Here is a 19,447-nt window from a genome sequence, read left to right as displayed (position 1 = left end):
AAGCTGCAGTATGACCTCTGGACTTCTGTTGCTTACACTTCTTGATATAAATCCCAATAATCTATTTGCCTTATTACGTACGCTTAAGCATTGCTGTCTTGGTTTAAGGTTGCTGCTTACCATAACCCCCAAGTCCTTTTTGCAATCTGTATGGCTAAGTTCTACATTATTTAACTTGTAAGTGCTAGGGTTATGGACACTCCCGAGCTTCAGAACCTTGCATTTATCTACATTGAACTGCATCTGCCACTTTTCTGACCAAGAATAGAGTTTGTCTAAATCTTTCTGAAGTTCCCTAACATCTACGTTCGAATCAATTATCCTGCCTATCTTTGTGTCATCAGTGAATTTGCTCATATCACTACTAATTCCTTCATCAAGATCATTGATATATATTATAAACAACAACGGGCCCAAGACTGACCCCTGTGGAACGCCGCTTGTTACCGATCCCCACTCGGATTTAACCCCATTTATGGACACTCTGCTTCCTGTCTGTGAGCCATGATTCGATCCACAAGAGCACCCTTACCCCAATGCCATAAGCTGCCACTTTCTTTAACAGTCTTTTGTGCGGAACTCTATCAAAAGCCTTACTAAAATCTAAGTAAATAATATCAAATTCTTTATCGTGGTCAACAGCCTCAAAAGCTTTACTGAAGAAAGTTAATAAATTAGTTAGACAAGACCGGCCTCTTGTGAATCCATGCTGAGTATCATTAATCAAGCTATGCTTATCGAGATGGCTTCTTATAATCTGAGCTATAATTGACTCTAGTAATTTGCCTACAATTGAGGTCAGGCTTATTGGGCGGTAATTTGACGGTAACGACTTGTCCCCTGTTTTAAAAATAGGAATTGCATTAGCCATCTTCCACATATCAGACACTACACCTGTTTGAAGAGATAAATTAAAAATGTTAGTTAATGGTTCACAGAGTTCCATTTTGCATTCCTTAAGAACCCTTGAAAAAACCTCATCAGGACCCGGTGACTTATTTTGCTTCAATCGGTCTATCTGCTTCACAACCATTTCACTAGTGACTGTGATGTTACATAATTTATCTTCTTCTGGCCCACTATAAAAATTAATTACGTACTGGAATATTATTAGTGTCTTCCTGTGCAAAAACCGAGAGAAAATAATTATTTAAAATCGAGCACATTTCATTCTCTTTGTCAGTAAGATGCCCATAGTTATTTTTAAGGGGACCTGTCTTATCTCTGACTTTTGTTCTATATACCTGGAAAAAACTTTTTGGGTTAGTTTTAGAATCCCTAGCAACTTTAACTTCATAGTCCCTTTTAGCTTTTCTTATCCCCTTTTTAATGTCCCTCTTAATGTCAATATACTGATTCATAAGATGACCCTCACCTCTTTTGATACGCCTATAAATTCCTTTCTTATGCCCTAGTAGATATTTCAGCCTATTATTCATCCATTTTGGGTCATTTCTATTTGATCTAATTTCTTTATACGGGATAAACGTTCTTTGAGCCTCATGTATAGTGTTCAGAAAACTGTCATATTGATAGCTCTCTTCGTTACCCCAGTCAACAGATGACAAATGTTCTCTAAGCCCATCGTAATCTGCTAAGCAAAAATCTGGGACTGTTACTGAGTTATCCCTACTATCATACTTCCATTCAATTGACTTGTGGTCGCTAGCACCCAGTTCCTCTGAAACTTCTAAATTATTAACAAGGGATTCATTGTTTGCCAGAACTAAGTCAAGCAGGTTATTACCCCTTGTAGGTTCTGTCACAAACTGCTTCAAAAAACAATCCTGAACTACTTCTAAGAAGTCGTATGATTCTAAATTCCCAGTCAAGAAATTCCAATCAATATGACTAAAGTTAAAGTCTCCTAGAATTACTACATTATCGTGCCTTGTGGCCCTAACAATTTCCTCCCATAGTAGTCTCCCCTGGTCCCTACCTAAGTTTGGAGGACGGTATATCACACCTAAAATTAATTTTTCATGACCCTCTGAAAATTCTATCCAAACAGACTCTGTATGTGTTACTTCAGACTTAATACCTGTTTTTATGCAACAGTTCAAGCGATCTCGGACATACAGTGCCACCCCACCTCCCTTCCCGACACTTCTATCTACTTGGAACAATTTAAAACCCTGAATGTGACATTCCGCAGGCATGTCCCGACTTTTTGAATTAAACCACGTCTCAGTTAAGGCAAATACATCAATGTTACCTGCACTAGCAACTAGTCTCAACTCGTCCATCTTATTCCTGGCACTGCAACTACATGTATTTGTGTAATATATATTTAAAGACCCTCCTCTCTCTTTACCCTTCCTGCTCCTTTCTGTTATTCCATTAAACCTATTACTGTCCTTGTCAATTAGTGCCACTGGCTTTCCAATATCCACCTCGATTTGCCTATTACTAGTTCTCCTACCCTGCAACTTCACTGTTTTCCCGCCAAAACCCATACCACTAACTATTCCTAGTTTAAAGACCTAACAGCTCCCTCCACTGCGTTGGCCAGTGCTCCTACCCCACACCTAGATAAGTGAACCCCATCCCTGGCATACATGTCATTTCTGCCATAGAAGAGGTCCCAGTTGTCAATGAATGTTACCGCATTTTCCTTACAGTATTTGTCCAGCCAGCAATTGACACCAGTTTCTCTGGACAACCATTCATTTCCAACTCCTCTCCTTGGCAAAATGCCACATATGACAGGTTTCCCACCCTTCCTCCTAATTATCTCTATTGCTGACCTATACCTGCTAATCAGGTCCTCACTCCTACGTCTGCCAACATCGTTGCCTCCAGCACTGAGACAGATAATAGGATTGCTCCCATTACCTCTCATGATGTCATGGTCAGAAATACTGCCAAGGTATTGTGACTGAGGGTTAAACAGTTTGTATCTTTTATTAGTGATATAATGAGAGGCTGAGAGAAATTTCATACAAGCAAACACAGCATATACGTATATGGTAGCGGTATTGTTCAGCATCTGGGCTCTTGCACTTTCCTTTCAGAAGCCCAATTTTCAGTGCATATGCTGTGACTTTTCATTGAAACTGGCTTACCATACTAAATTTGACTTTCCTTGATAGCTTACAATTTCACTTGTCACACTGCTCACCTTTTTTTCATAGCTCTCCTAAGCCTTGTAGCACTTTATGACTTGTAAAGGTTGGGTGCATATTGTGAATGTAATAGTAGCAATAATAATGTATAGTAGCCTCGTCTGACTGAGTCAGCTTTCTGATGTTGTCTGCCACAGGCCCAGCTATAGACAAGCTAGAGAGTTAATAGTAACCTTAATTGTTGGCTGTCTGATATAAGTACCTCAAGTCATTCTTGAGTTTTCCAATTTGGCTTGCGGAATACAGTATATCTTTAGGTGATGGCTATAATTGGGATTAGTTCCTGGGGTTATCTACTTTCTTAGGAAAGGGACTGAGATATGTAACTGATATTCTTCCTGTATGGCTTAGGGTTTGTAGCTGGGTGAAATATGGAAGCTCTTCTATTGGGAAATATGTAACTTTTGATGACTGTAATAATAAACATCATTAAAAAAAATTCTTTCATATTGTGTTATTAATGAACCTTCAGGAGAGGGGTGCCTTAATGCTGGTGAAGAGCTCGTGTTGCAAAGAATTGGTAATCAAATCAGATAACCTCCCATTTTCCAGATGCTATTTTGACTCATAGGTTTAACACTTTTCCATGAATATAATAATAATAATATTATTATTATTATTATAATCAAGGGGAAGCGCTAAACCCGGAGGATTATACAGCGCCTGGGGGGGGGGGATGTGGAAGGCATTCAGGCTTAATTCGGGGAACTGGAGCACAGATCCAATTTCCTAAATCAAGAGCCCCTCACCAACATCAAGGAACCTTCCTTGAGGGGAATAATAATAATAACAGTATCATCTTTGGGAGCAAGGGGCTAGTGACCCCTTCTCCTGTATATATTAGTAAATTTAAAAGGAGAAATTTTCGTTTTTCCTTTGGGGCACGCTGCCTCGGTGGGATACAGCTGGTTTGTTGAAAGAATAATAATAATATCTTACATGTACAAGGTATACTGGCCTAGCTGACATCAATGACATACTACTATATAGAAAGCCACTTGTTATGCAGAGTATTTCAGGCAAATAGGTTGATTTTGTCCCAGGATGCGAACCACACTAGTCGATTAACACCTAGGTACAGCCTCTCCTCACTTAACGACAGAATTCCATTCCCAAGACCACGTCATTAAACAAATTCGTCGCTAAGTGAGGAGCATACCATAATGGTAGAAGGTTTGTGTCAACCATCTTTGATATTGTTATAATGTCACCTTTGCACCATTTATAACATCTGTGGTATGTTTTTAAATGTTTATACAGTAGTGTACTGTATATGAAATAAACAATAGAGGAAATCAGCTCTAATATACATTATTTAGGTATAAACACTGGTCAGAGAGCCTGTCGTAAGTCCGAGGCGTCGGTAAACAAGTACATCGCTAAGCGAGGAGAGGCTGTGCTCATTTTACTGATGGGTGAACAGGGACAGCAGGTGTCTTATGGAAACATGTCCTATGTTTTCCAGCCATACGGGCGATCGATCCCCGGATCTCAGTGTGTAAGCTGAGTGTGCTAGTGATTGAGCTATGGGACACCTAACTAATAATTTATAAGTGAGGGAGCTTCCAGATGAAACATTATTATAATCATAACTAAGCACTAAACCCACAAGGGTCATACAGTGCTGCATCCAGATCCGGATGAAACAAAGCATAAAAAATAGAATATATAGATAAGTGAAGTTTAGAGAAGGACCTGCTTAAAATTCTGAACATAATACTGTATGTTTTGTAACATTATGTTCATTCTTTTATCATTTTTCTTAATAATGTATGCATAGTATGGCACATCCTGCAGGTGCACTGGTTGGAAGTAGCTGCTTTTAGCCTGGCTGGTAGCATCTTCAGCTGGGAATCAGCACTTGGTTATTTCAAAGTTTACTACAAGTGAAGTATTATGCTTGGTGCATAATTGAAGCTTTAGTCTGCAAGATTTTTATACAGTTTTATCATTAAAAACTCAAATTTTATGTAAACTTCTCTCTGGATCTCTTTTTAAGTTTCACATCAGTGCTTGGGTATCTGAACAAAGCAAAATACTTGGTATTTGAATGAATGAATGCCTTATTATTTTCTGTTGGATATTAATACATTCAAAGGGAAGCACTAAACCCATAAGGGTCATACAGCATCTGGGAAATGCAAGGTAATCATGTTTGATTTACATAAAATTTCTCTTAAAGAATTGAGAGATGCCTTGATATTTGGGAAGTACTCTTCATCCAACGAATTGGAATTACCTTAATTTTCCTTGGATCAAATCTGATTACCTCTTATTCCTCAGATGCTGTATAACTCCTATGGGTTTAGTGCTAATCCATGAATATAACAATAAATCTCATAAGGCTCATGTAGTACTGTACTACACCTTGGGAATATAGATGAATGGTTCACAGAACCGACACGTTGATAAATTAGACACATGTGCAACACTTGGGTATCTTTATAAAGGAAATGTTTTGCCACACAGTGGCTTCATCAGTCCATACACAGGAGAAACTTGAAGAACAGGAGGAGAATGAGGTAATCAGTCCCTCAACCTTGAATCGATGTGGTCAGTCCATCAATCTTGAATAGAATTGAAGCCACTGTGTGGCGAAACGTTTCCTTAATAAAGATACCCAAGAGTTGCACATGTCTAATTTATCACCTTGGGAATAGGAGGTAAAGAGGTTTGATTCATGGGGAAGGTAGCTCCTGTTCCTAGAATCAGGAGCCTATGTTACAGGCAAATTTCCACACACCTACTACCACTGTTCACTTAGCAGTACATACTGCTGTGGGTCAATCTAAAGAATTTGACAAAGATCATAAGGTGCCCTGTGGCCTGGTGGCAAAGCTCTCGCTTCACACGGTGAGGGTCCAGGTTCGATTCCCAGCCAAGGGGGTGGAAACATTGGGCATGTTTCCTTACACCAGTTGTTCATGTTCACCCATCAGTAATAATGGGTACCTGAGTGTTAGTCACATCCAGGGACAAAACTGACCTAACTTGCCCGAAATGCTCTACATTATGAGGTGTCTTTCTATATAGTAGTACGTCATTGATATCAGCTAAGCTTGTATACCTTGTACATGTACTTGTAGAAATAAAGATATATTATTATATAATCTATGCACATATAACCCACACTTAGGAGACTGAAACTTATGATTACTATTCAGTCTGACTTGAACCATTATTTAGCCTTTTTATGATTCGGAGAGACGTAATAGAGATAAAATACATTATTAAGTTTATATTATTATTATTATAATAAAAAAGAAGCGCTAAACCACAAGGGCTATACAGCACTATATTAGGTTTATAATAGGGCGTTATATCCTTGGGACTCCTCAAGGGAGGTTCCTTGACGCTGGTGAGGGGCTCTTGATCTAAGGTATTTGATCCGTGCTACAATTCCTTGAAGAGAGTCTGAATGCCTTCCATTCTCCTAGGTGCTGTATGATCCTGATAATTGTAATAATAAAAACAATAAATTTAGGGGGAAGCACTAAACCTGTAGGGGGTCATACAGCAATTGAATGGGAGATAATTAGGTTTGATCCAAGGTAAGTTTATTTACGTATAGGCACACATAAATACAGTTACACAAATTATCGTACATAAGTAACGTGTAAATTATGAAGGATAACCCCTCCCCCCCAAAAAAAAAGTGACATTTCAATTGGGGTAACTAATTCCTTGAATTAGGAGCACACCATCAGCATAAGGTCACTCCATCCCCCACTAGAGGGAATATAACACTTTTTATTACATAAAAAAAATAAGGGCTAAACCCGTATGAGTCATACTGCTGAAGTAGAAAGACCATTCATGGGTGGGGGAGGGATTTTTAAACCCACTGGGGTCCTGTAGCCCTTGAGAAATGAGGCAATGAGGTATGACCCAAGGTAGGGGAGAAGAGGTCCAGTTCTTCGGATCAAGAGCCTCTTGCTCGCATCAAGACACCTAGAGAAAGAATATAATAAGAACAGTAATATTCATACGTGTTTAGCACTTAGAGCTATATTTAGCAATACCTTCGTGACCAGGGCAAACACAACTTAAATATTCAAGAAAAATATTTAATTTATAATGAAGTTGTATATACCATTGAATAAGATAAATGAGGAATTAGACCCAACATTGAGTATCATTTCAATAAAGATACCCAGGTGCTGCACATGTCTAATTCTTCATGTCAGTATATAATAGAGATAAAATTTAAAGTTGATATTCATGGCTGTCCCACTGAGGCAGTGATCATGAAAAGAGGAAACACTTCCATCATTCAGTCAATCACATTCTTCCCAGAGGCGTGCCAGTACCGCATCTCAGATGAGACTACGAACTGCAACACTCCCACCCTTCGTTGTTAGGTAAGACACATATGCAACAGTTAGACAACTTTATTCCGAAACGTTTCGCCTACACAGTAGGCTTCTTCAGTCGAATACAGAAAGTAGGCAGGAACAGTAGAGATGTGAAGACGATGTAATCAGTCCATCACCCTTAAAGTCGTAGAATTTGAGGTTGTCAGTCCCTCGGCCTGGAGAAGTTCAGTTCCATAGTCAGGAACTATCTGAAGATCAAGCGACAGTGCGGAGACTTAAATACTGTCGGAAGGAGAGGTGCAGGGTAGTAGTAGTAGTAGTAGTAGTAGTAGTAGTAGTGAGAGGCAACTGAGAGGTCATGTCCCCTCAGATCCAACCCTTCTCACTTGAAAAGCTTGTCCAAGGTGTTTTCTGTACCAAGATGCCACGTGTTGCAGTGTCTGACAAGATGAACATCAAAATGGTATACAATACCGACAGGTTGTTAGGTAAGACACATATGCAACAGTTAGACAACTTTATTCCGAAACGTTTCGCCTACACAGTAGGCTTCTTCAGTCGAATACAGAAAGTAGGCAGGAACAGTAGAGATGTGAAGACGATGTAATCAGTCCATCACCCTTGAAGTCGTAGAATTTGAGGTTGTCAATCCCTCAGCCTGGAGCAGTTCAGTTCCATAGTTGTCTAACTGTTGCATATGTGTCTTACCTAACAACCTGTCGGTATTGTATACCATTTTGATGTTCATCTTGTCAGACACTGCAACACGTGGCATCTTGGTACAGAAAACACCTTGGACAAGCTTTTCAAGTGAGAAGGGTTGGATCTGAGAGGGACATGACCTCTCAGTTGCCTCTCACTACTACTACTACTACTACTACTACTACTACTACCCTGCACCTCTCCTTCCGACAGTATTTAAGTCTCCGCACTGTCGCTTGATCTTCAGATAGTTCCTGACTATGGAACTGAACTTCTCCAGGCCGAGGGACTGACAACCTCAAATTCTACGACTTTAAGGGTGATGGACTGATTACATCGTCTTCACATCTCTACTGTTCCTGCCTACTTTCTGTATTCGACTGTAGAAGCCTACTGTGTAGGCGAAACGTTTCGGAATAAAGTTGTCTAACTGTTGCATATATGTCTTACCTAACAACCTGTCGGTATTGTATACCATTTTGATGTTCACTCCCACCCTTCCTTCTGAGTGCTGGCACTGTACTTCCCACTGCCAGGACACAAGTTTGGCTCACCGATTTCCCTGATTCCTTTCATAAATGCTACACCACATCACAGAAACCACCTGCCTCCACTCAGTAAGATAATGTTAATAAGATTTTGTTTGAATTTTTAACCCCGGAGGGTTAGCCAACCAAGATAACCCAAAAGTCAGTGCGTCATTGAGGGACAGTCTTATTTCCATTGGGGTCCTCAATCTTATCCCCCAGGATGCGACCCACACTAAACGACTAACACCCGGGTACATCAAAACTTACGTCTTCAAGGGTGATGGACTGATTACATCGTCTTCACATCCCTACTGCTTCTGTAAACTTTTTTTGTACCCGACTACGCTGGTGAGAGGCTCTTGATCTAGGGAATTGGATCTGTTCTCCAGTTCCCTAAATACCTTCCATTCCCCCCCCTCCACGTACGCTGTATTGAGGAAAATTAAGGCACATGGAATAGGAGGAGAAATTTTTTCCTGGATAGAGGCATGGTTGACAAATAGGCAGCAGAGAGTTTGCATAAATGGGGAGAAATCAGAGTGGGGAAGCGTCACGAGTGGTGTTCCACAGGGGTCAGTGTTGGGCCCCCTGCTGTTCACAATCTACATAAACGACATAGATGAGGGCATAAAGAGCGACATCAGCAAGTTTGCCGATGACACCAAAATAGGCCGTCGAATTCATTCTGACGAGGACATTAGAGCACTCCAGGAAGATTTGAGTAGACTGATGCAGTGGTCGGAGAGGTGGCAGATGCAGTTTAATATAGACAAATGCAAAGTTCTAAATGTTGGACAGGACAATAACCATGCCACATATAAACTAAATAATGTAGATCTTAATATTACGGATTGCGAAAAAGATTTAGGAGTTCTGGTTAGCAGTAATCTGAAACCAAGACAACAGTGCATAAGTGTTCGCAATAAAGCTAATAGAATCCTTGGCTTTATATCAAGAAGCATAAATAATAGGAGTCCTCAGGTTGTTCTTCAACTCTATACATCCTTGGTTAGGCCTCATTTAGATTATGCTGCACAGTTTTGGTCACCGTATTACAGAATGGATATAAATGCTCTGGAAAATGTACAAAGGAGGATGACAAAGTTGATCCCATGTATCAGAAACCTTCCCTATGAGGATAGACCGAGGACCCTGAATCTGCACTCTCTAGAAAGACGTAGAATTAGGGGGGATATGATTGGGGTGTATAAATGGAAGACAGGAATAAATAAAGGGGATGTAAATAGTGTGCTGAAAATATCTAGCCTAGACAGGACTCGCAGCAATGGTTTTAAGTTAGAAAAATTCAGATTCAGGAAGGATATAGGAAAGTACTGGTTTGGTAATAGAGTTGTGGATGAGTGGAACAAACTCCCAAGTACAGTTATAGAGGCCAGAACGTTGTGTAGCTTTAAAAACAGGTTGGATAAATACATGAGTGGGTGTGGGTGGGTCTGAGTTGGACCTGATTAGCTTGTGCTACCAGGACAGTTGCCGTGTTCCTCCCTTAAGTCAAGGTGACCTGACCTGACTAGGTTGGGTGCATTGGCTTAAGCCGGTAGGAGACTTGGACCTGCCTCGCATGGGCCAGTAGGCCTGCTGCAGTATTCCTTCGTTCTTATGTATAGTCCTACGGGTTTAGCGCTCCATGATATAGTACTCGACTGAAGAATCCTACTGTGTAGGCGAAACGTTTCATAATCAAGATGCCTAACTGTTGCACATGTCTTACTTACCAACCTATCGGTATTGTATACCATTTTAATATTCACCCAGGTACCTACTTGCTAGGTGAACAAGTGTAAGGGGACAAGTGTAAGGAAACACACCCAATGTTTCCACCCTTGCCAGGGATCGGACCACGGACACTGTGTAAGTAAGTAAGTAAGTAAGTTTATTCAGGTAAACACAAATACAGTTACATAGAATTATCATACATAGCAGCATATGTGTAGGGAACCTAGGATAACCCAAAAAAGTCAGACAGAGTGACTTATTTCCATTGGGGTCCTTTTACCTTATTATTATAGTATAAAGGTTATAATATTTTCTTATTATTCTACAATGAAGATAACATCTTATTATCATACTAAAAAGACTATCTGCTACACCAAGGTCATTAAGACTATCTACAATACGAGGGTCATTACAAGGAATAAGGTAAAATTTACACGTATGTTAGCTAAAAAATAGAAAATCATTCCCCTCCCTTTCTGTAGCTACATTCATCAGACACCTTTTGGCACTCTTCTTGAACTGGTTCACGCTATGACTGGCTTTGACATGTGCGGGTAGTCTGTTCCATTCCTTTATTGCTGTACAATAAAAGGTGTTTGAAGCCTGGCCACTGACTGTGGGTACTACAAAGTTGTGCTCTCTCCCCCTAGTACTATGATTGCTTTGGTTCCCAACCTTGACAAAACTGACAGCAAGATATTCTGGACATTGTTTGTGAGCAATTTTATAAACATGATTTAGCTTCAGTTGTTTTACTCTGTCTTCAACATTTAGCATATCCAACTGCTGTAATTCATCCTGGCCTACATGTTCTCTTGGTCCCAGCCCCAGGATGAATCTTACGATTTTGTTCTGGGTGATTTGCAGTCTATCTTTCAGTTTTTTTGTCAAGGCAGAGTACCAAGAAGAGCAAGCGTAATCCATATGGCATTGTATAAGGGCTAGACATAGGGTCCTGCGAGCCTCAGTAGGTAGACACTGTGCTTGTCTATACAGGAACTTCAGTTTGGCATTCGCTTTCTTTACTACACTGTTCCCTATCAATTCTCCTGACATGCATGGGTCAAAGGGGATTCCCAAATATTTTACTGATGAAACCAAAGTGATGGGCTCCCCATTACATTGAACATTAAAATTATTTACCCTTCTCAGTTTATGTTTCGTGCCAAAGAGAATGGCTTCAGTTTTCCCTAGGTGTAATGATAGTTTGTTGTCTACTAACCATTTGCTGCAGGACTCCAGTTCCAGTGATAAAACATTAGCAATATCTTGTGGGTCTTTACCTGACACTAACAGAGCACTGTCATCTGCATACAGTAGGAGTTTGCACTTGACACTGATAGGCATATCATTGACATAACATAAGAATAATAAGGGACCCAGAATACTACCTTGGGGAACTCCACATGTTATCGGCAGGGGTTCTGATTCTGTTTTGTTGATTTTGACTATTTGTCTCCTGTGTGTGTGTGAAGCGAGAGCGTTGCCTACTAGGCCATGGGCCACCAAGCCCATCTAACGCTTACACAAGCCTGTTGGATATCTAAGCCCCTAGTACTCACCGTTTAAAGCCTATGTATTTCCTAACGCGAACACAAGGTACTGAACACAAGCAGGTTGATATGGTGGAAATACTGACACTGAAGGTTGAATGTTATGTTGGCAATTGGTCTGGGCGAATTAACAGCTCCTAGGCCTGTTTTTTTTTTTTTTACATGGGTTGACAGGGTTAGGGTAAGGGTTTCTAACTTTATTTACAATTATTATTATTATTATTGTAATAAAAAAGAAGCGCTAAACCAACTTTATTTACAAGCTAACACCCGTTACCTACCTCAGCCTTATGATGCTTCGACTCTGGTCCCCTCAAGGAAGGTTCCTTGATGTTGGTGAGGGGCTCTTGATTTAGGGAATTGGATCTGTGCTCCAGTTCCCCGAATTAAGCCTGAATGCCTTCCACATCCCCCCCCCCAGGCGCTGTATAATCCTCCGGGTTTAGCGCTTCCCCCTTGATTATAATAATAATAATTCGACTGGTGAATCTGTTTCTGCTATAGTTTAGACAAGGGCGTTCACCTGGCCTACCTGGGAATATATTTTTCCCGTTTCTCTTTCCGGAGGAATTTATTTTCTTTATAATTCCCACCCCGATTCGGGCAATAATTTTCTTTGACTTCGTAGGACTAGATAAGGCGTAAGGTTTAGTGGCCTTAACAACCCCCAACAACAACAACAATAGCAACAAGATTTCACGAGTCTTGTCTTAAGAGATTGTCTGTATGTATCCTGAAGAAAAAAAGAAAATTAATTGAGGGTTTCCACGACGCTATAAGCCTTCAAGTACATGCTAAGTACAGAAGGCGACAGACTTAAAACTAGTTAAAGATGAGTGTAAGCTCGAACCAACGTCCGTGTGGGTATGGTAGACAGCTGGGACCTGATGGAAGGGACGTGAGACCTGCAAACATCTTGGAACGAGATGTTAATGTGGTGTGGACGGTGGGGATGGAGGAGATGCTCATATATTTCGTGAGGGCCAACCGCATGCTGTGGGACCCCAAGCACCCACACTTCACCAAGCCCATGCTCAAGAGGAGGAAGGTGGAGGACATTGCTGCCATCATCAAGAGAGAGTCTGCATCACATGGAGAACTCAACATTACTGCAGGTTGGCAGCAAATATTTAGCATACACAAATAACCCGCACATAAAAGAGAGAAGCTTACGACGACGTTTCGGTCCGACTTGGACCATTTACAAAGTCACACTGACCATCATGTGTGACTTTGTAAATGGTCCAAGTCTGACCGAAACGTCGTCGTAAGCTTCTCTCTTTTATGTGCGGGTTATTTGTGTATCGTTCCAATCACGGTATTGTGCCTTTTTTTTGTTATTAATATTTAGCAACCACCATAGTCATCCCGGTTATTATTAATAAAATTCCCTGGTCCAAGTTCAGCACTTTTACTCGATCAGAATCGTCCGAAATTGATGCAGTTGTGCAGGAAACACACACACCTTTTGTGGATATTGTTAATTAGCGACATACTAGCCATAACACAATAATAATGCTGGTAATAATAAGTTAATAATGACAACCCAGCAGCAGTAGGTTGCAGCCTTGCCACCAACAACCACTACCAGCACACACACACCTGGACCTTCCCACTATCTTGCAACATTTAACCCAATCCAACCCAACCTAGAACAATAAGTATTGATGGAGGAAGTGATGTAAATCAGTGGATGGTAGTGCATGGGTTGGTGGTATTGGTGGTTAGGCATCAACAGACCAGCGCCTTAGCTGCCCACTATTGCCATGTCATTCATTGCATCATTATTAGTAGTAGTATTTTGTTGTTTTTGTTTTTCAACAAGTTGGCCATCTCCCACCGAGGCAGGGTAACCCAAAAAAAAGAAAGAAAATCCCCAAAAAGAAAATACTTCCATCATCATTCAATACTTTCACCTCACACATAATCACTGTTTTTGCAGAGGCGTTCAGAATACAACAGTTTAGAAGCAAATACGTATAAAGATACACAACATATCCTTCCAAACTGCCAGTATCCCAAACCCCTCCTTTAAAGTGCAGGCATTGTACTTCCCATTTCCAGGACTCAAATCTGGCTATATAAAAATAACCGGTTTCCCTGAATTCCTTCACTAAATATCACCCTGCTCACACCCCAACAGCTCGTCAGGTCCCAAATACCATTCGTCTCCATTCACTTCTATCTAACATGCTCACTCATGCTTGCTGGAAGTCCAAGCCCTTCGCCCACAAAACCACCTTTACCCCCTCTCTCCAACCTTTTCGAGGACGACCCCTACCCCGCTTTCCTTCCCCTACAGATTTATACGCTCTCCATGTCATTCTACTTTGCTCCATTCTCTCAAAATGCCCAAACCACCTCAACAACCCCTCTTCAGCCCTCTGACTAATACTTTTATTAACTCCACACCTTCTCCTAATTTCCACACTCCGAATTTTCTGCATAATATTTACACCACACATTGCCCTTAGACAGGACATCTCCACTGCCTCCAACCGCCTCCTCGCTGCAGCATTTACAACCCAAGCTTCATACCCATATAAGAGTGTTGGTACTGCTATACTTTCATACATTCCCTTCTTTGCCTCCATAGACAACATTTTTTGTCTCCACATATACCTCAATGTACCACTCACCTTTTTTCCTTCATCAATTCTATGATTAATCTCATCCTTCATAAATCCATTCGCTGACACGTCAACTCCCAAATATCTGAAAACATTCACTTCTTCCATACTCCTCCTCCCCAATTTGATATCCAATTTTTCTTTATCTAAATCATTTGATGCCATCATCACCTTACTCTTTTCTATGTTCACTTTCAACTTTCTACCTTTACACACTCCCAAACTTGTCTACTTACCTTTGCAATTTTTCTTTAGAATCTCCCATAAGCACAGTATCATCAGCAAAAAGTAACTGTGTCAATTCCCATTTTGTATTTAATTACCCATAATTTAATCCCACCCCTCTCCCGAACACCCTAGCATTTACTTCTTTTACAACCCCATCTATAAATATATTAAACAACCATGGTGACATTACACATCCCTGTCTAAGACCTACTTTTACCGGGAAGTAGTCTCCCTCTCTTCTACACACCCTAACCTGAGCCTCACTGTCCTCATAAAAACTCTTTACAGCATTTAGTAACTTACCACCAATTCCATATACTACTTGTATCACCTGCCACATTGCTCCCCTATCCACTCTATCATATGCCTTTTCTAAATCCATAAATGCAATAAAAACTTCCCTACCTTTATCTAAATACTGTTCACATATATGCTTCAAGGTAAACACATGATCTACACATCCCCTACCCACTCTAAAACCTCCTTGCTCATCTGCAATCCTACATTCTGTCTTACTTCTAATTATTTCAGTAATAACCCTACCGTACACTTTTCCTAGTATACTCAGTAAACTTCTTCTTTCAACGTACCAGCCGTATCCCACTGAGGTGGGGTGGCCCAAAAGGAAAAACGAAAGTTTTGCCTTTTACATTTAGTAATATATACAGGAGAAGGGGTTACTAGCCCCTTTTCCCGGCATTTTAGTCGCCTCTTACGACACGCATGGCTTACGGAGGAAGAATTCTGTTCCACTTCCCCATGGAGATAAGAGGAAATAGACAAGAACAAAAACTAGAAAGAAAATAGAAGAAAACCCAGAGGGGTATGTATATATATATGCTTGTACATGTATGTGTAGTGTGACCTAAGTGTAAGTAGAAGCAGCAAGATGTACCTGAAATCTTGCATGTGTATGAAACAGAAAAAAGGACACCAGCAACCCTACCATCATGTAAAACAATTACAGGCTTTCGTTTTACACTCACTTGGCAGGACGGTAGTACCTCCCTGGGCGGTTGCTGTCCCCCTTCCGTTTATATAAAGGGACTATACATGCTCTCTGCCAATCCCTAGGTACCTTCCCCTCTTTCATACATTTATTGAACAAAAATACCAACCACTCCATCACTATATCTCCCCCTGCTTTTAACATTTCTGTCATGAACCCGTCAGTTCCAGCTGCTTTACCCCCTTTCATTCTACGTAATGCCTCACGCACCTCCCCCACACTCACATCCTGCTCTTCTTCACTCCTAAAAGATGGTATACCTCCCTGGCCAGTGCATGAAGTTACCGCCTCCCTTTCTTCGTCGACATTTAAAAGTTCCTCAAAATATTCTCAGGTGATGTCTGAACATCACACAAATAATTTATCTTAGCCCTGCTTTTATTAATTTTACTATAATTTTTTTATGTCGATAAATAGCAGTGTCCACAACAGATAAGTGTTTTCAGTGTTGATCAGTTTCAATCAAGAAATAGCAATGAATTGAGACCAGGGAATTTTGTCCATATTGATTGTCAGCCCTTCCAGGGAGGTTCCTTGATGCCACTGAAAGGTTCTTGATCCAGGATAGAAGAGCTACCCTGCTTTTGAGTCAACTGTGGTTACCTCCCATGCCCAAAACTAATTTACTTCCTCCTTGAAGGCATATACAGTGGACCCCCGGTATTTGATGCATTTTAACGCAAAATTTTTGCCTCGGTATCCGATTGAAAACCCGGTATTCGTCATGTAACTGTGTCATGTAAGTGTCATGTAACTGTGCATGTCTTCTTCACTTTGTGTATTAAAATTAGTATTTCATGTGGTAAAAATTTTTTTTTTTTCATACTTTTGGGTGTCTTGCACGGATTAATTTGATTTCCATTATTTCTTATGGGGAAAATTGATTCGCTTTTTGATATTTTCGGTATTCGATGAGCTCTCAGGAACGGATTAATATCGAATACCGGGGGTCCACTGTATATGTATATGCCTTTGCCAATCAAGAAATGTCAAGTATGAATTTTTTTTTCTAAAGCTTTAATTTTTTCTTTTAAAACTTCTTACATTTTTGGTTAATTCCAATTTCAGATTCAAAATCAGCAAACACATGTATTATTATAAAATACACCTACCATCCGACTTACGACCTGCTCGACTTACGACCACTTGACTTACGACCGTGTTTTTTATGCCAAATTTCTGGGAAATAAACAACTATTTGTGTTGTACACTGTTTATCCTAAACCTGACAGTATAAAATACAGTACTAACAACATAAAAAGTAAAGTAAAACATGAAATACCAAAATAAAACAATAAAATAAAGTCATTACAAAAATGTTTTGTTGATATTCAGTAGTAAAGTTCGACTTACAACCATTTCAACTTACGACCAGTTTCTCGGAACCAAACTCGGTCGTAAGTCGGATGGTAGGTGTACATACTTTTACTTCAGTTACAAATTGTCTGGAGTAATTAATTTACCATTCTGTTTAATACTATTTTTTCAACAGAAGATGTATGGAAGAAATACAGGAATTTACGGAACTCCTTCCTGCGTGAAGTAAAACGAACAAGTGATATAAGACGTGAGAGAGGGATTAAGACGCATACCTCCAGCTGGGTTCATTTTAACAGGATGCGATTTTTACTAAGTTCTCTGAAACTCCAAGTCGGCCATACTCGCCCAGACACTTCTTGTGCTGAGGTAAATAAAATTTTGCTACTCGTCTGTTTCTGAAATAAAATGGCACTATATTTTACACATTAATTTAGATGTTTTGAAGCAGCATTTAAATGACCTGGTAATTTGATTCACAGTACTGTAATACTTTAAATGGATGCTAGAAAGTAACTTTAAAAATTGCCCCAGGCAGAGTGGTATTATCTAATGCATAAATGCATGTTTTAATAAAATATTAATTTCTGATTTTCCTTACAAGGAGGGGTGTAATCGTTCATCAATGAAAGAAGAAATCCATGATATTAGTGCAGCTATTCGTGATGAGAGTGAAAGGCTTCAGCAAGAAAGTCAGGAAGAAGTGAGGGTTGGTGGGGAGTGGGAGACTTCTGAGGGAGTTGCCCCCTCTCCTACTGTGTTTCCTGGCCATGAGGGTGCTGCCTCCTCCTCCTCTTCTGCATTCACCAGACCTACAAAATCTACATTTTTGCAGCCTGTGCAATTGAATTACAACACCGAGACTTGTGTATCAGCAAAAAAGAGATCAGAGCCAAGTAGTACTAGAACAATGCGTTCTGATGACTTGGAGAGAGCTGCAAAAGTATTGCGGAGTCTCGAGAAAGATCCAGACATTGCCGAATGTTTTGGAAAATTTGTTGCAGCTTCAATTCGGAAGTTACCAGAAGAAAATCAACATGCTCTAATGTCAAAAATCACTCAGGTGATGTCTGAACATCACACAATTAATTTATCTTAGCCCTGCTTTTAATTTTACTGGAATTTTTTTTTTATACAAGTATTTAGATTAATGTGCAAATTAAAATGTGTAGCTGTAGATCACATACATTCAACTATTTTTATATGCCTTGGCAGATTATATGACATGTGTATTACACTACATTTCAAGTGTTATAAGGTTTCATAATGTACATAGACAGCCACTTTTTATAATACGGTTGCGTGGGTGTGTGCTTCAGGCATTACTGATGCATGTAGACTTCATAAGCTTCATTGCAGCCCCTTAAAGGAAGCTTTCATTAAGGACAAGGCATTTAGGGTACATTATAGTGATTGCTGGTTTTTACTTTAGGGCTGCTGCTTCTCTAAATGGAGATTTTAACAGCCTTCTTTAGTTATCATTATCAAGATGCACTTACTTTCAGATACATATAGTAGTATGCTTTCTTTGATTTCAGTATTTTGACATGTAAGTTTTACTGCTCTAATAATTTTACTTTTGATTTCATAACTGCTATTTTGTATGTTAAAATAAAGTTTTTAGAATTTAATTTTTTTTCCAGATCCTCTAAGTTTTACATCACCACTTGTACAGCTAGAACAGAAACATTATATAATTGGTTGTATTTATGAACATTCTAAAGGAACCAATCACGTTTTATTGTTTTATAGTACTAGAACGACACCCTATTCCTCACTGTGAGGTTTGTCAGGTCCCTATTTTGGTTCTTCACTTTCTTGTGCCTTGCAGGATTTACCTCCAACGCTGCCACCCTACCGCTCTTACCTTATCATCCCTTCTTGCAGACGACCCTGCCTTTGACTTACAATCACTTTACTTTTTGTCAGCAATTGCTTTACTACACAAACTTTCACACATAGCCCCTAGTGTCCCTTCCAGCCCTTTTCTCCCCTCACCTCTGATCCCCTCTTTACCTAGCTGTTTATAGCCCCAGCACTATTATCTGCCCTGCAGCACTGCATGACCCTTGTCGGTTTAGTGCTTTATTATCTGATTATAATAATAGTGTTTTATACCTGGAGAGGGTTCCAGGGGTCAACACCCCCGCGACTCGGTCTGTGACCAGGGCCTGATCATCTAGGCTGTTACTGCTGGCCGCACGCAACCCGATGTACGAGCCACAGCCCGGCTGATCAGGTATACTGACTTTAGGTGCCTGTCCAGTGCCTGCTTAAAGACAGCCAGGGGGTCTATTGGT

General features: G+C 40.1%; 1 protein-coding gene and 2 long non-coding RNA genes across 4 annotated transcripts in view; 1 reads left to right on the top strand and 2 right to left on the bottom strand.

Moving 5' to 3' along the window:
• Positions 1–12,411, bottom strand: part of LOC138852729 (uncharacterized) — a 28,182-nt gene extending 15,771 nt beyond the window's left edge. Inside the window, exon 1 of the long non-coding RNA XR_011392047.1 lies at positions 11,973–12,411. This is a non-coding gene — a long non-coding RNA (uncharacterized lncRNA). The remainder of the gene's footprint in view (positions 1–11,972) is intronic.
• Positions 1–19,447, bottom strand: part of LOC128689266 (uncharacterized) — a 158,732-nt gene that overhangs the window by 16,231 nt on the left and 123,054 nt on the right. The window lies entirely within an intron of this gene.
• On the top strand, positions 12,485–18,778 carry LOC128689248 (uncharacterized). The gene is made up of 3 exons (XM_053777384.2): positions 12,485–13,078; positions 17,323–17,516; positions 17,752–18,778. Exons 1-3 carry the CDS (start codon positions 12,796–12,798, stop codon positions 18,244–18,246), a joined length of 972 nt encoding a protein of 323 aa, XP_053633359.2. The 5' UTR covers positions 12,485–12,795; the 3' UTR covers positions 18,247–18,778.

The sequence above is a fragment of the Cherax quadricarinatus genome, chromosome 1 (genome assembly GCF_038502225.1).
Source record: "Cherax quadricarinatus isolate ZL_2023a chromosome 1, ASM3850222v1, whole genome shotgun sequence".
NCBI lineage: Eukaryota > Metazoa > Arthropoda > Malacostraca > Decapoda > Parastacidae > Cherax > Cherax quadricarinatus.
This window is presented reverse-complemented; position numbering and strand designations above follow the sequence as displayed.

Bases quoted from the DNA above. Each gene is read 5' to 3' on its own strand.
- LOC128689248 (XM_053777384.2), top strand. From the start codon at position 12,796: ATGAGTGTAAGCTCGAACCAACGTCCGTGTGGGTATGGTAGACAGCTG. The intron at 13,079-17,322 runs GTTGGCAGCAAA...TTTTTTCAACAG, and splicing joins AGAACTCAACATTACTGCAG to AAGATGTATGGAAGAAATAC. The intron at 17,517-17,751 runs GTAAATAAAATT...TTTCCTTACAAG, and splicing joins CAGACACTTCTTGTGCTGAG to GAGGGGTGTAATCGTTCATC.